Source organism: Solanum stenotomum, chromosome 12, assembly GCF_019186545.1.
Source record: "Solanum stenotomum isolate F172 chromosome 12, ASM1918654v1, whole genome shotgun sequence".
Lineage (NCBI taxonomy): Eukaryota > Viridiplantae > Streptophyta > Magnoliopsida > Solanales > Solanaceae > Solanum > Solanum stenotomum.
In genome coordinates this window covers 27055413-27069796 of record NC_064293.1, presented here as the reverse complement: position 1 = coordinate 27069796, position 14384 = coordinate 27055413, and the positions used below count along the sequence as shown (strand labels likewise).

The following is a 14384-nucleotide window of genomic DNA, read 5'->3' as shown; positions in this document are numbered from 1 at the left end:
TGTTGCTTACGGGGCTATTTTGACTCCAAAGAGGGATATGTGTTGCCTACAGGGCTATGTGATGCAAAAGAGGGCTACGTGCAGCCCACAGAGCTATGATGTTGCCTAAGAGGGATATGCGCTGCCTACGAGGCTATATCATTGCCAAAAAGGGCTATGTGACTTTTTACAAAGACAAAGGTCTACCAATAGGGTTATGTAGATTGATTTGACACCTTCTGGGCTTTTGGAGGCCTAGGTAGGTGGTATGTTGTTTGTACCTATCGAGCTTATGGGGGCTTGGTTAGGTTGTTGTTTGATCATTATTGTATTTTTTAGATACAATAGTGGGTTAGCATGCTTATCTAAATTTGATTTCCTTACCTGATTGCTTTTGATATATTATGATACTTGCTGATTTAGTCTATAGCCTTTCATACTTTGTACATTATTTTGTACTAATGCCCCATTGCTTGGGGGAGCTGCATTCATGTATGCAGGACTCGACAAACAACCCAGTAGACTTCATCAGCAGTAGGATTGACTTCTATCTGGTTGGCTAACCCCTTTCCTCCGGAGCTGTCAGAGTTGGGAGGTTTGTTGACTTTTGTTGTATATATTTTTATGGGTAAGCTGCGGTCCTGTCCCGTCAATCTTTACTACTCTTAGAGGCTTGCAGACTAATGTGTGGGGTGTACAACTATGTTATGGCCATGTTAGCTTAGTTTGTTGGTTTGTTGATGCTTGTTAGTTGTTTGATGTATTGTATTGATATATACCTTCTTTCATTTTCACTATAGAGATCATGGTGGCCTCAACGGCCCAATCAGGAATTCTATGCTAATTAACTATTTCTTTATATAAACTCTTGGGAGTAGTTGTTTCTTTTATAGATCTGTTGAAAGGGCCTTGCCGATCGATGACTTAATTTTAAGCCGAGATATACTTATTTGTCTTTTTGATTGCGTGTGGCTGTCATGCGCTAGTAGCAAATGGTTTAGCATGATCAGCTCGGGCCTGAGTTCTAGCATTAAGAGCCAGTTGCCCCCCTTGAGTTTGGGGCGTGACACTTTGCTTCCATCATCCATAGAAAATGAGGATTATTGGGAGTTAATTGAGGTAACATTAGTAGTCACCCACATTGAATCATGGTGATGATTATCCACTTTGCATAGGGGTTGCAGAGATTAGAAAGGATTGTGGCAGTGGTTTTCATGGGGATAATTCCTGGAGAGTCTTTTGAGAGCAGAGAGAGATTATTAGTCTGAGTCCCAATGAGACCCAATCATTAATAGGATTATTCTTGTTAGGACTTGAATTACTCTATTTGATAACGCTCCTCAAATGGAAAATATTAGAAGGATTTTTTTCGAATTTCATGGAGTTAGTCTCATTAATGGTGTTGGTTGGAAGATGTGTATATGATTTCGAGCTGGTTTAGTTATTTTTTGTATTGTAGCTAATAATTTATTTTCCTTTTCTAAATTTTTTTTATTTTGGAGTAATTGAACATTGTTTAACATTTTTTTCGTTCAAAGTTATCAATATTAATGAAGCTATTATATATAGTTCAAGAACGTACCTGGTTTGGACATTAAATTACTTACCGATGTATTGGAGAATGTGGTTCTATTGAAATGTAGTAGCATTTGTTTTTTCTTTTCTTTGGGAAGGTGACAACTTCTTCTGCGTTCTGGGGTTGTTGGTGGAGTCTGCTTGTAATGTTTTTTTTTTTCCATTCCATTGAATATGACCAATTTCCCATAGCTTGTGCAAAGTATGCCTTCGCCTTCATAAATCATCTTTTGGGTGCGGTGCGGCTCTCCATTTTTTATCTCATTTTGTATAGGGCTTTCAATTGGGATCTATATGTACATCCTTGCTCAATGTGCAAGAATCCATCTCTAGTAAAAATTAGCTAATAAAGTTCACTTGAGTTCTCTTCTTGTTGCGGCCGAATAAAACTTTTCATAGAGAGTTTACGTTTTTTTTTCTCTCAAAGTGTGGATTATATATAAAGGATCAAAATAGACCTATCCTCGGGATAATTTTAGCCTAAAACTCAATGATAACATCTACTATACTAATCTCTGTTTTATGTTTAATATAATAATAAAATAATATAATTATTTCAAAATAAATTCATTAACAACATGTACTATCTGTAGAAAGTGTTGTAGAAAATGACATAAATAGTCTCTTAACTATAGGAGTAAGTCTAAAATGATCTATTAACTATACACTTAACGGATTTAGTCCTTTAACTATTCAAAAACTTATCAGCTTTAGTCCTTTAACTATTCAAAAACTTATCAGCTTTGGTCCCTTAACTATACACTTACCGATTTTAGTCCCTTAACTATATACTTACCAATTTTAGTCCTTTAAGTATTCAAAAACTTGTCAGGTTTGGTTTTTGTCCATTTTTTTAATACAAATAGTTTAGGCTTATATTAACGGAAATATTCGTGAAATTAAATCTTTAACCCATTTTTAAAGTTGTTTCTCTATCCCCACCATTTTTTCTTCAAACTACTCTTATGAAAAGAACAATAACGTCAACGATTCAAAATAAAATTTATGAGGAAAGAAGATATAAGTCCTAATTTTATTTAATAGAGGGTAAAATTAAGCATATAATTGTTGTTAATGACTTGAATTCCCACTTGAATATGCTATATAGTGCGTATTTTATTTAATTTACTCAATTTTTTTTACGTAAAATTAAATGAATAGAATAATAAAATTGATCTATTTAAAAAAATTTAAAAATATTGCAAATCTACCATTTTATAAATTTCAATTCTGAAAAATTAAACAAATTTCGTTCAATGAAGTCGTTGGAGTACAAACTTTGGATTTAACGGGTAATAATTTTTTTCTTTTTATAATAAAGTTTAGTAACAATAAATATGCTTCATTTTACTCTGTTGAATAAAATTATGACTTACATTTTCTTTCCTCGTGAATTTTATTTTAAATCGTTGACGTTGAGGTTAAGGTTCTTCGCATAAGGTTAATTTGAAAAAAAAGTAGCGGAGAGAGAGAAACAACATAAAAAATTGCTAAAGGATTTTATTTCTTGAGGCATGAATGTTTTTGAATACTTAAAAGACTAAAATTGCTAAGTTTATAATTAAAGGACTAAAACCGGTAAATATATAGTTAAGAGATCAAAACTGATAAATTTTTGAATAGTTAAAAGACTAAATCTGTTAAGTGTATAATCAAGNAAATTGATCTATTTAAAAAAAATTAAAAAAATTGCAAATCTACCATTTTATAAATTTCAATTCTAAAAAATTAAACAAATTTCGTTCAATGAAGTCATTGGAGTACAAACTTTGGATTTAACGGGTAATAATTTTTTTTTTTATAATAAAGTTTAGTAACAATAAATATGCTTCATTTTACTTTGTTGAATAAAATTATGACTTACATTTTCTTTCCTCGTGAATTTAATTTTAAATCATTGACGTTGAGGTTAAGGTTCTTCGCATAAGGTTAATTTGAAAAAAAGTAGCGGAGAGAGAGAAACAACATAAAAAATTGCTAAAGGATTTTATTTCTTGAGGCATGAATGTTTTTGAATACTTAAAAGACTAAAATTGGTAAGTTTACAGTTAAAAGACTAAAATCAGTAAATATATAATTAAGAGATCAAAGCTGATAAATTTTTGAATAGTTAAAGGATTAAATCTGTGAAGTGTATAATTAAGTGACCATTTTAGACTGCTCGTATAGTTAATGGATTATTTATGACATTTTCTCTGCTAAAGATTCTATCTTGCAAGATTTTTTTCATTGTTCTTTTCAAATTTCAGTACTCCTTTCTTTCTTTCTTGGGTGTTATCAGAAAACATGCAAGGCTCCTCTGCTCTTTCCTGTTCTTCAAATTCTATCTCTGCTCCAGTTGGTCTCTGCTGTTCTCAAAGACTAACACTTCCTTTTCGAAATCAAAGAATTGGGTTTTTGGAAAATCCATCAAGCTTGAAGATTTTCCATTTTCACCGAAACACTACCTTCCCTTTGCTGAACTGCACTGGTAATTCTTTTTTTCCATTAAAGTTTCAATCTTTATTGATTTTTGAGTTTCCATTAATGCTTACTTTGATTTTTCTGACTTTTTCCGAACTGGGGTTGTGTTTATTTTGCTAGTATCAGCAATTACTCACTTCCAAGTATACTGTTTTCAACAGAATTGTGAAATATGTTTTCAAGAAGTTATGCTTTGTTTTTGTGGATTTTATGTTCCTTTGAATTATCATTAGTATTATGTTCTGATGAAGTGGTGTCCAGCCAGCTTGGCAAGATCCTCTTGGTTTGGTTTAGAGATTGTATGTCAATATAGAAATAAGCCCGTGGCTCTGAGATTTATAGAATCCGAATTTTTCAGAGAACCCTTAATTTGTTCTAAAGACAAATTATTGAGTATTGGAGTGAAATGGGTCCATATATGGGGTGAATGGATGTTGAGGGTTAATATAGTGGACCAAAATTAGTTTGGGATTAACAAGTATTTGTAGAAGTTGTTGCTGCTGTATAATACAACAACATACCCAGTGTAGTCCCACTGGAGGGGGGGTGTCTGGAGTGGGTAGAGTGTACGCAGACTTTACCCCTACCTCACGGAGGCCTCTGCTCAATACATGCTGCTTAGTATGAAAATATAGGTTATGGGATTTGAGACTTAAACATTGGACATGTCCTTCTGAGTTCAGCTTATTTCTACATTTCTCGTCTTCGTTTTGTTTCTTTTTGTAAGTCTGTTCTGTGGTTTGTCTATTTGTTGGTTCTAGTTTTGAAGCAGTTTGAAGCAGTAGCATCTTCAGATAATTCTATTAAGTTAGGTACTTAAGTTAGTCATTACTTCACAGTCAGGCAAATTAAGTTAATGTTGGCAACACATTATCAGATTAATGTAAGGTAGATTTATCTAATATCAATTGATTTCTTGGGTCAGATCTTTTGCTTGTTTTTGTTTGCTATTTATGTCTTGCGTAGGGAAGTAAAGCGTCTTGGCAACTCATTTATGCGGCTTTGTCCCACGGTGACACGCTTCTGGCTTCATACTTAATCTTGTAGTTGCACTCTGACAATTGCTTTAGAATCCATACCAAAGATCGAAAGTGAGAGCATCATTATCTAAGGCAAAAGATGCAAAAGTACAGTAGGAGATGAATATTTGTTCTTTTGGTAGGTTGAATATACATGAACGGTAACTCAAGACACATTCATGTTTCTAGCCAATCCCAAACAAGGTACAATGACCACGACCCATCAGAAGACACTAGGTTTAATAGAAGTTTTGGAATTGAGCAAAACCTTGAATTTTGTGCTGTTATTTACTGTTCTATTGACATTTCACTTGGGCTATTTCCTTCAATGACACACCGGCGAATCATTAGTTTTATCATCTGCAAGTATATTTTGTATAGTTGAGCTATCTTAAGTATTACATCTTGTGATTGTTGTAATTCTACACCTTAAGCTTAAGCAAGTGTGAGGTAATCTTTGAATTTGTAAATTGTTACAAATTTCAGTTAAAAGTTCCCCGAATCAAGTTAATCACATAACATAGAAAAATCATATATGATGTTCTTCCTGGAAAGATATCATCTCATTATAATGTACGCTGTCTACAGATTTGTTACTCATCATGATATACCAAGTCATGTGAATTGGTTATCAGTTACAGAACGCACTGCTTAGACTGTCAAGCATCTTAATTATGCTAGAGTATCACAGTAGTGTTCATTCACAAGAAAGTTTTCTTAATAGTTTCTGCAAAGTCACTTGGTCCTCAAGTTAAGCACCTTTAATGTTTGTTCATTTCAGCTACCGAAGAGATCGTGGAGGCTAGTGAGACAGAGGGATTATTTGTTGAAACTGGGTACATATATAGTGTTCATGGGCTTCAAGGAGAGGTTCGAGTAAAAGCGACAACTGATTTCCCTGAACTGCGATTTTCCCAGGTAGAAAGCATCAACTGGTTTCTCGTTTTTGGCCTGCTTGAGAATATCCTTTTCATGAATTCACTCTTAATTCAGCCAGGAAGGCGATGGTTGAGGCAGCAAGTTACAGGGAGAGATATGATTCAAGAAATCGAACTAGTGGAGGGAAGAGGTCATCCAGGACAGAAGAGTTGGATACTTAAATTCCACGAGATTAACACAATAGAGCAGGTGATCTCAGTGTAATTATGCCGTACATTGGGTTTCCACAACCCACACTATTGTTTTTCCTCATATATTATGGAATGCAGTAAATATGTCTTTTGATTATTATGGCCTTATCTTTCCTATGTTAAATCAATTTAAAATCATGCATGTACAATCACAATATTTCAATACGGCAAAGTGGCAGTGTCATGTAAGAAAGTTGGAAGAATTTTATATGACTTTATTACCGAATCGAAAATATTTGGTTCATCTTTTGTAAATAAAAAGGCAAATTTCACTCCGTCCATTAAATACGGAACCATTACTACAACTCTCATGCCAGTTTTATGTATTACCTGAGACATATTTTGGAAATGGACTTGATCTTTATCTTAGGGCATGACCGTTTGATATATCTTGTTTTCTCAATTTTCCTCAGGCTCAAAAACTTGTGGGGTCGGCCTTACTGGTGAAGGATGAAGATAGACCAATCCTGGAGGAAGGTGAATTTTACACCCCTGACCTTGTTGGGATGAAAGTATTTCTAAAGGTTTGTGTTCCACGGCTTCTGACTTTCATAAAAGGTACATGGTTCTTTAGTTTAATTTCTATTAGAGCTGAGTGGCACTTAAAAGGGAACTTCTATTTTTATGTGCTTCAGGAAACTAGAGAACTGGTAGGAACTGTTATTAATGTTTTTAACAGTGGAGCTAGTGATCTCCTACATGTTGAGCTTCTACCGGATCGAAATGCAAGACCACAGTTGGAAGGAAGTGCATCTGGTCCTCTTGTATGGGTCCCTTTCGTTGAAGCAATTGTTCCAAATATTGATTTGAGTAAAAGGGAAATGCTGATTACACCTCCAAAGGGTCTTTTAGAATTAAACATCCGTGCAGATGAGAGGTCCAAGAAAGAGAGGCGACAGCTTGTGAGTTGCTTTTCTTATTTCTCTCATTTTGCCAGAATTTATCATATAGGTCACACGCTATTGCAGAGTGCTGTCAGTGTGGTTTCAGAAATCATAATTTGTTTTAAAAGAAATTTTATTTATCTTTTCTAGAGAAGCAACACCTTGTGAGTTGATTTTGTTTTTGTTCACTTTTCTAGAATCAGAGTGCTTTCTCAATCATTTTATAAGTCACTTTGCCATTTTCAAAGAAATTATAGCTACCTTTTCTGAAGTACTCTGATTGGGTTCTTTCATAATCATTATTGGTTGCAAGTTACTCTTGTGTGGTTTACTTTATAAATTTGACCAATTACAGATGTGTGTAAAGCAGTCAAGTTTAATTTCATATCTTTGTCTTCTTCTTGGCGCCTTCTCTAGTACTCCTTTTGCCCTTCTGCCATCCTCGTCTTGCTACACACCTCTTTCAGGGGTAGAGCAGATACAATACCTTCAGTTTGGAAGTAATTAACCAAAAAATTATAGTTTTCCTTAGATTTTTGGTAAGGAATTATAGCTGCCCTCAAAACACATTTTGTTCATCTCTTCCATATCGTCCTGGCACTTTGACAGTATAGAAGCCTCCACTTTGTTCATCCCATTTGAATCTATTATCTTCACAGGGAAGTCCCTGAAAACTCCCAATTGTACTGTAAAATTCAGCAACTGTCACCAATTCCCAATCATTGAAATGTCTTCTGAATCTGATGTTCCATATCTCACAGTCCCTGGATTCTGCTACAGTAGCTTCAGGATACTGAATCAAGTTGACAAACCAAAAGGAGTTGTATTTTTGGATGATTGTGGACTATCCATTTGTCATGCCATAAGAGAACTTTCCTTCCATTACTCCCGATGATGCTTGTTATTTGCAAAACTCAGACCACATCTTGCCAATAGGTGGTTTCTTATCTTATCCTATGTGTGTTGCTTGCATCCTCTGCCAGGGGTAATCATTTCTAATCTTGCCCAACATTTTTTAAAGACAAATACATCTCAATGTTCACATTTCTATGACACTCACCCTATGAATAATTAGACCTTAGCAGCCTAACTTTTTTTTTATCAAGACCATAGAAACCCAACATTTACTCCAATATAACATTGCTTGCCTTACTGCCGTTAACAGTACTTTGTAGTTGCACGGAAATCCACATCACTTATTCATTTCAGTCATCCTATTTTAATTCTCTGTGTTATAGCTTCACCTATCATGTCTTTTTTCTTTTAAGGCCAAGTTTAAGGGGGTTTATCTTTATTGCTGCTTTACAGGTTTTTGCTCAGTTAGCTTCATGTTATTTTCATGTTTGAAGCAACTTTATTTTTAGCTGTCACCTTTGCTCCTTGATGCCTTTCTAATACAATTTAATTACTTCACCAAAAAAAATAAAAAATCTAAAAAGATTCTGCATTTGGGCCCCACAATTACATCGAACCTCACTTTGCCTTCATTCTTATTATGGAGGCAAAACTTGTGTATTAGTTCTTACTTATCCTAAAACCCTTACTTAATGGAGTGTCTTTCGATATTTTCAACTTTTCATTGACTCACTCCCTCATTTAATCAATTGACAATTATCTGCAAATAACAGTTCCCGTATAAAGTGAAGTTAGATGACTGTAGCCACTTGTTAGAAGATGGCGGTTGTGCCACCATATATTCACATCATGAATAGTTGTTAACTTCACAATGGTGAGATAAGAACAAGGTGAATTTGGTTTATGCAGAAGGATAAATTCTTTAACATCTAAAATAAATGGTTATCCACTTCTCCTCATAAGAATGTAGTGCAGTTACTATCATTAATAGATATCATAATTTTCTTATCCGAGCTCAACGACAAAGTAATTCTTGATGGAGCGTTCATACTTAGCTGTTCCAGATGAGTGCTGGTCATTAAGTAATGCCTCTAAAGTTGCTTTTCTCTCCGGTGCTCCTCTGTGATTGTCGTAGGTACTAAATCTATAGCATTGATCTAGCGTGTTTGGCCTACTTACCTTCTGCTTTTTCAGGAATGGAAAGAGAGAAAAAAGTCTCAGAAACGCCTCATAGCAGCCAAGAAAATATTGCATGAAATGGAACAAGATCATATATTTCATGGTTTCAGATATGGAGAGAAAAACCAAAGGAGCTTCCTTGCAAATCAGATAGTTGATGTAAATTCCATCTTGCTTCAGCATGCCTTGCAGAATAAAAAGATTCCATATAAGAGGTGCAGATATTAGTTAATTTCCTGTCTTTTGTCATTATATAACCTTTTCTAATCCTGCGAAGTGTATGTCATACATGCTTTAAGTAGGCTAACCATTCTTTTACACTGACATCCCATATTCTAAATGTTTAGTACAATGGCAAGGGAAAAAGTTAGGATTCTTTTTGAGACCCTATATTTTCCACGGTTTGTGGTAATAATCGGTGTATAACTAGAAGCAAACAACCAAAGTGACCTACTTCTCCCCCCCCCCCCCCAAAAAAAAAAAATGAAAGAAGAACGAAAGGAAGAAACAAAAACCATAGACACAAATTGACCTGTGCTTTGGATGATTATGTATTTCTAATTAATCTCCTGCGGTGGCCTGTTCAAAATTGGTAGTGCTGAAAGATATATGGGAAGAGGTCCCGGTGAAGAGTTTTTTAGGAGACCACACAAAGCTAGAAATCTCATCTTTTTAATGCAAATTAGTTGTGGGCTTTAGGCTCAGTATACTGGTTGGGTGATGTCTAGAACTGGGTTCTTTTACCTGATATTGACTTTTATATATAACAAATGGCCTTATCTCATGGTCATACTCGTTCTTATTTCTTTATTTTGGGAGTTGGTTGGAGAAATACTATCATTTGCCTTGAATTTTGAATTTTTTTCCTTGCGGCAGATGGAGCTTTCCAGACTTTGTTAATGCTTTACAAGTAAACAATACATTAAAACTATCCAAAGAATTCTTCTCTATAGAAAATGTTGAACACTCAAGCATTGGTTCTAAAGTTCAAGAGCAGGGTCATTGCCTCATATCTTCTGGCAAGGTTGCGATTGTTTTATCTTTGACAGAAAGCAAGCTTCTTGGAACGTCTTCTATTCCTGAACCTGCTGGGCCTCATGAGGAGATTGCTTATCTGCACGTCAAGGCATTGCTAAATGACAGCCACAGATTGCTGAAGGTAGTCCTTCCTTCAGAAGTAGAACTAGAGACGGTATTGTGTTCTGTAAATTGAACTGCTATTTCCGATATGCCCATCAGGAGTGAAGTATATCTACCATGTAGTTGTCACTTTATTCCCAGCAGCCAATTGCTTGAAAGTAGATTACACATGCATTATATTGTTATCAGATGATCCTGATAAAGTTTGGGACGTGTAGATTATGAGTTTTTTCCTAGACTCGTATACATGCAAGTGTAATTCACATTCGAGCTGATTGACTAAAGGTCCATTTACTCTAGTTTTTGATGTTCTCATGAAGAAGGGATATTACTTGTCTTGCTGGAGAGAATTACTTTTCATCATGCTTTGAAATTTTTCTTGTCAATTGCAGATGGAGGACCGGCCCTCTGTACCTCTTATAGTGGTGTGTCCTGCTGAATCTATTGAATATCTCAAACAATTGTTCATGGATCATGACTACTTCTCTTTCGACTCTGAGAAGGTTAGATGCACGTACTTTGGCTATGTAATTAGTTACGTGACAGTTAGGAAGCTTGGTCAGAATGATCTATAAGGAATTTATTTCACATTCCACCATCGTATCTTCATTTCTTTAGGATAAATGTTACTAAAACACACATTTAGCTGAGAATTACTGTTAGCACTTTGATTGCCTCAATCTAATTCTCAACGTATAGATGAGCCACTTGGTTGGTCTTTAACTGGAACTTTTTCATTCATCCAGTCATGCTTTAAAACATATATAGGGACTCTAAGCGTTATTGATGCGGCTAGACTTCATTAAAGTCGTGTAGATGAACCTCATTGTGAAAAATAAGTTATGTTAATGGCCTAATCGTGTTCCATATCCTTATTCTAGAAAATCCCTACCCTGGGGCCTGGGCCAAATAAAGCAATCCACTGAGGGAAGTTCTATTGCATGCTTATAGCCAGTTCATCTAGATTTGAAACTATTATCTCTATGAAAAAGTGGATAAGTTTCTCCTATCAAGCATTCAAGCAACTTCCGGATATCATTAATTTTGGTTGGTTGGAACAATTTCTGAGATGGGACTACTTAACTACCGTTTATCTATGATTTTATTTGCATTACTTTTTAATTGTTTTCTGTAAACTATGTCCATTTTCTCTTAGTTTTTATATCATTTGAATCATTCACAGGTTTGGTTCTTGGAAGAAGAGAAGCTCCCTGTTGTCAGTGCTTCACAGGAAGAAGAAAACAAACATAAAATTTTAATGAAATCACCATGGGAGATACTCCAAGGACCAGTTGGATCTGCCGGAATTGTTACTTTGCTCTCATCACAGAACCTACTGGAGCATTTACATGTGATGGGTGTGGAGTATATTCAGGTGAGAGTTCAGATATTGGCTAGGTGTTGACTTCTGCATTTGACTTCCGACTAACTGCAATTGGCGTGTTAAATAGCATGTATACTCCTTTTTCTTGTCCTTATAGATCTGTCTTAAGTGTTAATTGTTAATTCGGCATGCATGAAGAAAGCCTAGAGAATTGGTTGTGCTCTTGTATTGCTTAGAACAATCTCCGTAGTGATTCTGGAAAAGGGCTGCAAATATACACTCCTTATATTCCTGTCTACTCCATCTTTAAGTCAATTGATGAAAGTGATAACACTTATTCTGAAATATTTTTCATCACCAGCAGTTGGATTGATGTATGCATGTGAAGTTTTCTATAAAACACATCTGTGTTGCCAGTGTTTAGAAGCAATTCAAGCACCGGCCTTTATTTTTTTTATTTCCCTCTCTATCTCTTTTTTTTTTTTGTGTGTGTGTGTGTGTTGGTGGTAGTTATTGCATTGACCTGGATTATATTATAGAAGAAAATTTTCTGAAGGCGGTAATGGTGACTTAGAATCTGTTCCCAACATCATTTACATAAAAAATGTGAACCAGTAGGATCTTCATCACTATTATAGGGAAATAGTGATTTATTGTAACTTTAAAAAGTCTTTTTAGTTTAAAAGGTACATAGTTTAATTCTTTGAAAAATATCAACCGCTGAACAAGTGCTTATAACAGTTACCTTGTCCACTCACAGATGTAATTTCGAATGTCATGTAAGAAAGCTAGCTCTTTACTTTATCGGGAAAAAGGTAGCTCTTTATGTCAGTGTCATGTAAGAAAGCTAGCTCTTTACTTTATCGGGAAAAAGNTATGGATGCGTTGGAAGCCCTTAAATTAAGTAGTTAATTATATTTTTAGTTGTTTTATTTATTATTCTAGAATAGGATTTATGTTTCATAGTTTCATAAGGATTAGGTTAAGTTATAGTTATTAGTTTGGAATAGGATTTAGGTCTCCTACTTTCATAAGAATTAGACTTCCTATTGATGTAATAAGACTCCTATTTAAAGGGGCTTTTGATGAATAAATCAGTAAGTCATAATTCAGCAAAAAGCAGGAGATTAGAGTTCTCTCTTCCATTGAACTCCAAGGTTTCAGTCTCCCTTTGAAGAGCTGAAGAGATTGGAGTTCTCTTTTAATGAATTCTAAGGTTTCAGCCTCCCTTTAACGAGCTGATTTATATATCGCCTTGTGAATCGATCCTTCCCTAAAGATTCATAACATTATAACAGTTACCTTGTCCACTCACAGTTGTAATTTCGAATGTCATGTAAGAAAGCTAGCTCTTTACTTTATCGGGAAAAAGGTAGCTCTTTATGTCAGTGTCATGTAAGAAAGCTAGCTCTTTACTTTATCGGGAAAAAGCTAGCTCTTTATGTCAGTGTTATAGATGGGAAATGCTTATGGAAATTTATTAGTATTTAGTTGTAAGGAGGGTGAGGAGAGTAAGTAGTGGAATTGCTGGATAGGATGGTTATGTTCCCTACGATGGTGAATGCCATGCCTAGCTGATTTAGTGATTGGACTAGTTAGTACTGTTCTACACATTTGTTCGTGAAGAGGTTGGAAGTAATAAGATTAAGGTGGAACTAGCAATACTTTGAATCTGCTGGTTATTGTACTAGACATTAGGGAGGAAGTAGCCGAGGAAAAGGTGGGTGTATGATGTCATGATATCCTTCATTTTGCTGCGAGTTTCTATGTATATCGGTGTTCTCTATTTTTTGGAACTTAGGCTCTTTTCTTTAAACCTTGCTTTCAGTATAAAGGTGGGAATTATTGAATTCGTGAGATAATTCTGGTTCTAACAATCACCAGTTACTGTTCAGTCCTTTGGGGTTACTAGCTTCCTTGCTAAGTGTCATGTCTTGAGACAATGCTTCAAACTGGTCCAAAACAAGCATTATAATGGATCTAAAGAGGCTCATCCCCCATCTCCCATGCCCCAAGCACCAAAGGGGGAAAACGAATAAGAGACGTTCAAAAACATAGAGTCAAAACTAAGAATGGATAGTAGAGTGAGACGGTATAAGGATCTCAATTAAACCTATTTCAGTCACTTGTTTTAATTGATGTTATCAGTGGTTTTGCACTTCTGTGAGTCCGTATTACCAGTGGGTTTGCACTACTATGAAGCCGTGTTAACAGTTAACTTGCAATACAGGTATGTTCTGGCAATCAAGAATTCATAAATGGGGAGATGCTACTTGGTTTTACTAAGTCTCGTGAAGCCAATGCGGGGATCCAAGTCTTCAGGGATGCTGGCTATTTGGAAGAACACTTCAACATAGTATTTTCCATTGATTTTGCAAAGAAATTGACTAAGAAGATAGACAAACTTCAATTTGAAGCCATTTTAAAGCCAAATCAGCATGTGGAGATGGTAGAAAAAGAATGGGTTGATGTCATCCCCTCCTCACCCAACTCATATGAGTTCCATTCTTCGATTTATAGCTGCTTGAACGCTTGTCCTCCTAGTAAGGTTTGTCTGGTAGACATTACTGCCTGATATCGATATCTGCATACATGTATATGACTCCAACTTGGCCTCAAAAGCATAGAAGATGTTTTAATAACACAAGTATCTTTGTTCTTAATATTACACACTTCTTTTCTTTTTCTTCTGTTTCCTTCTTAATGTTTTAACTTCATTTTAAATTTTCTACTTCCATTTTTGGTCATTGACCTTGTGAGGAACTGTGTATTCATATAGAGTTTTTTCCTAGTTGGTATTGAACTGGTTCACTAGTTTACAAATGCTAGCAGAAGA

At 35.2% G+C, this 14384-nt stretch overlaps 1 protein-coding gene across 1 annotated transcript; it reads left to right on the top strand.

Moving 5' to 3' along the window:
* Positions 1–3300: 3300 nt before the first annotated feature.
* LOC125847279 (uncharacterized) lies at positions 3301–14260 on the top strand. The gene is made up of 11 exons (XM_049526933.1): positions 3301–3314; positions 3759–4024; positions 5818–5954; positions 6030–6164; positions 6580–6690; positions 6802–7068; positions 9100–9299; positions 9961–10243; positions 10617–10727; positions 11408–11599; positions 13779–14260. The coding sequence occupies exons 1-11, from the start codon at positions 3301–3303 to the stop codon at positions 14121–14123; spliced, it is 2061 nt and encodes a 686-aa protein (XP_049382890.1). The 3' UTR covers positions 14124–14260.
* Positions 14261–14384: the final 124 nt, after the last annotated feature.

Excerpts from the sequence above, each read along its gene's own strand:
- LOC125847279 (XM_049526933.1), top strand. Across the intron at positions 4,025-5,817 it reads CCCTTTGCTGAACTGCACTG|CTACCGAAGAGATCGTGGAG; the intron begins GTAATTCTTTTT and ends TGTTCATTTCAG. Across the intron at positions 10,728-11,407 it reads TCTCTTTCGACTCTGAGAAG|GTTTGGTTCTTGGAAGAAGA; the intron begins GTTAGATGCACG and ends AATCATTCACAG.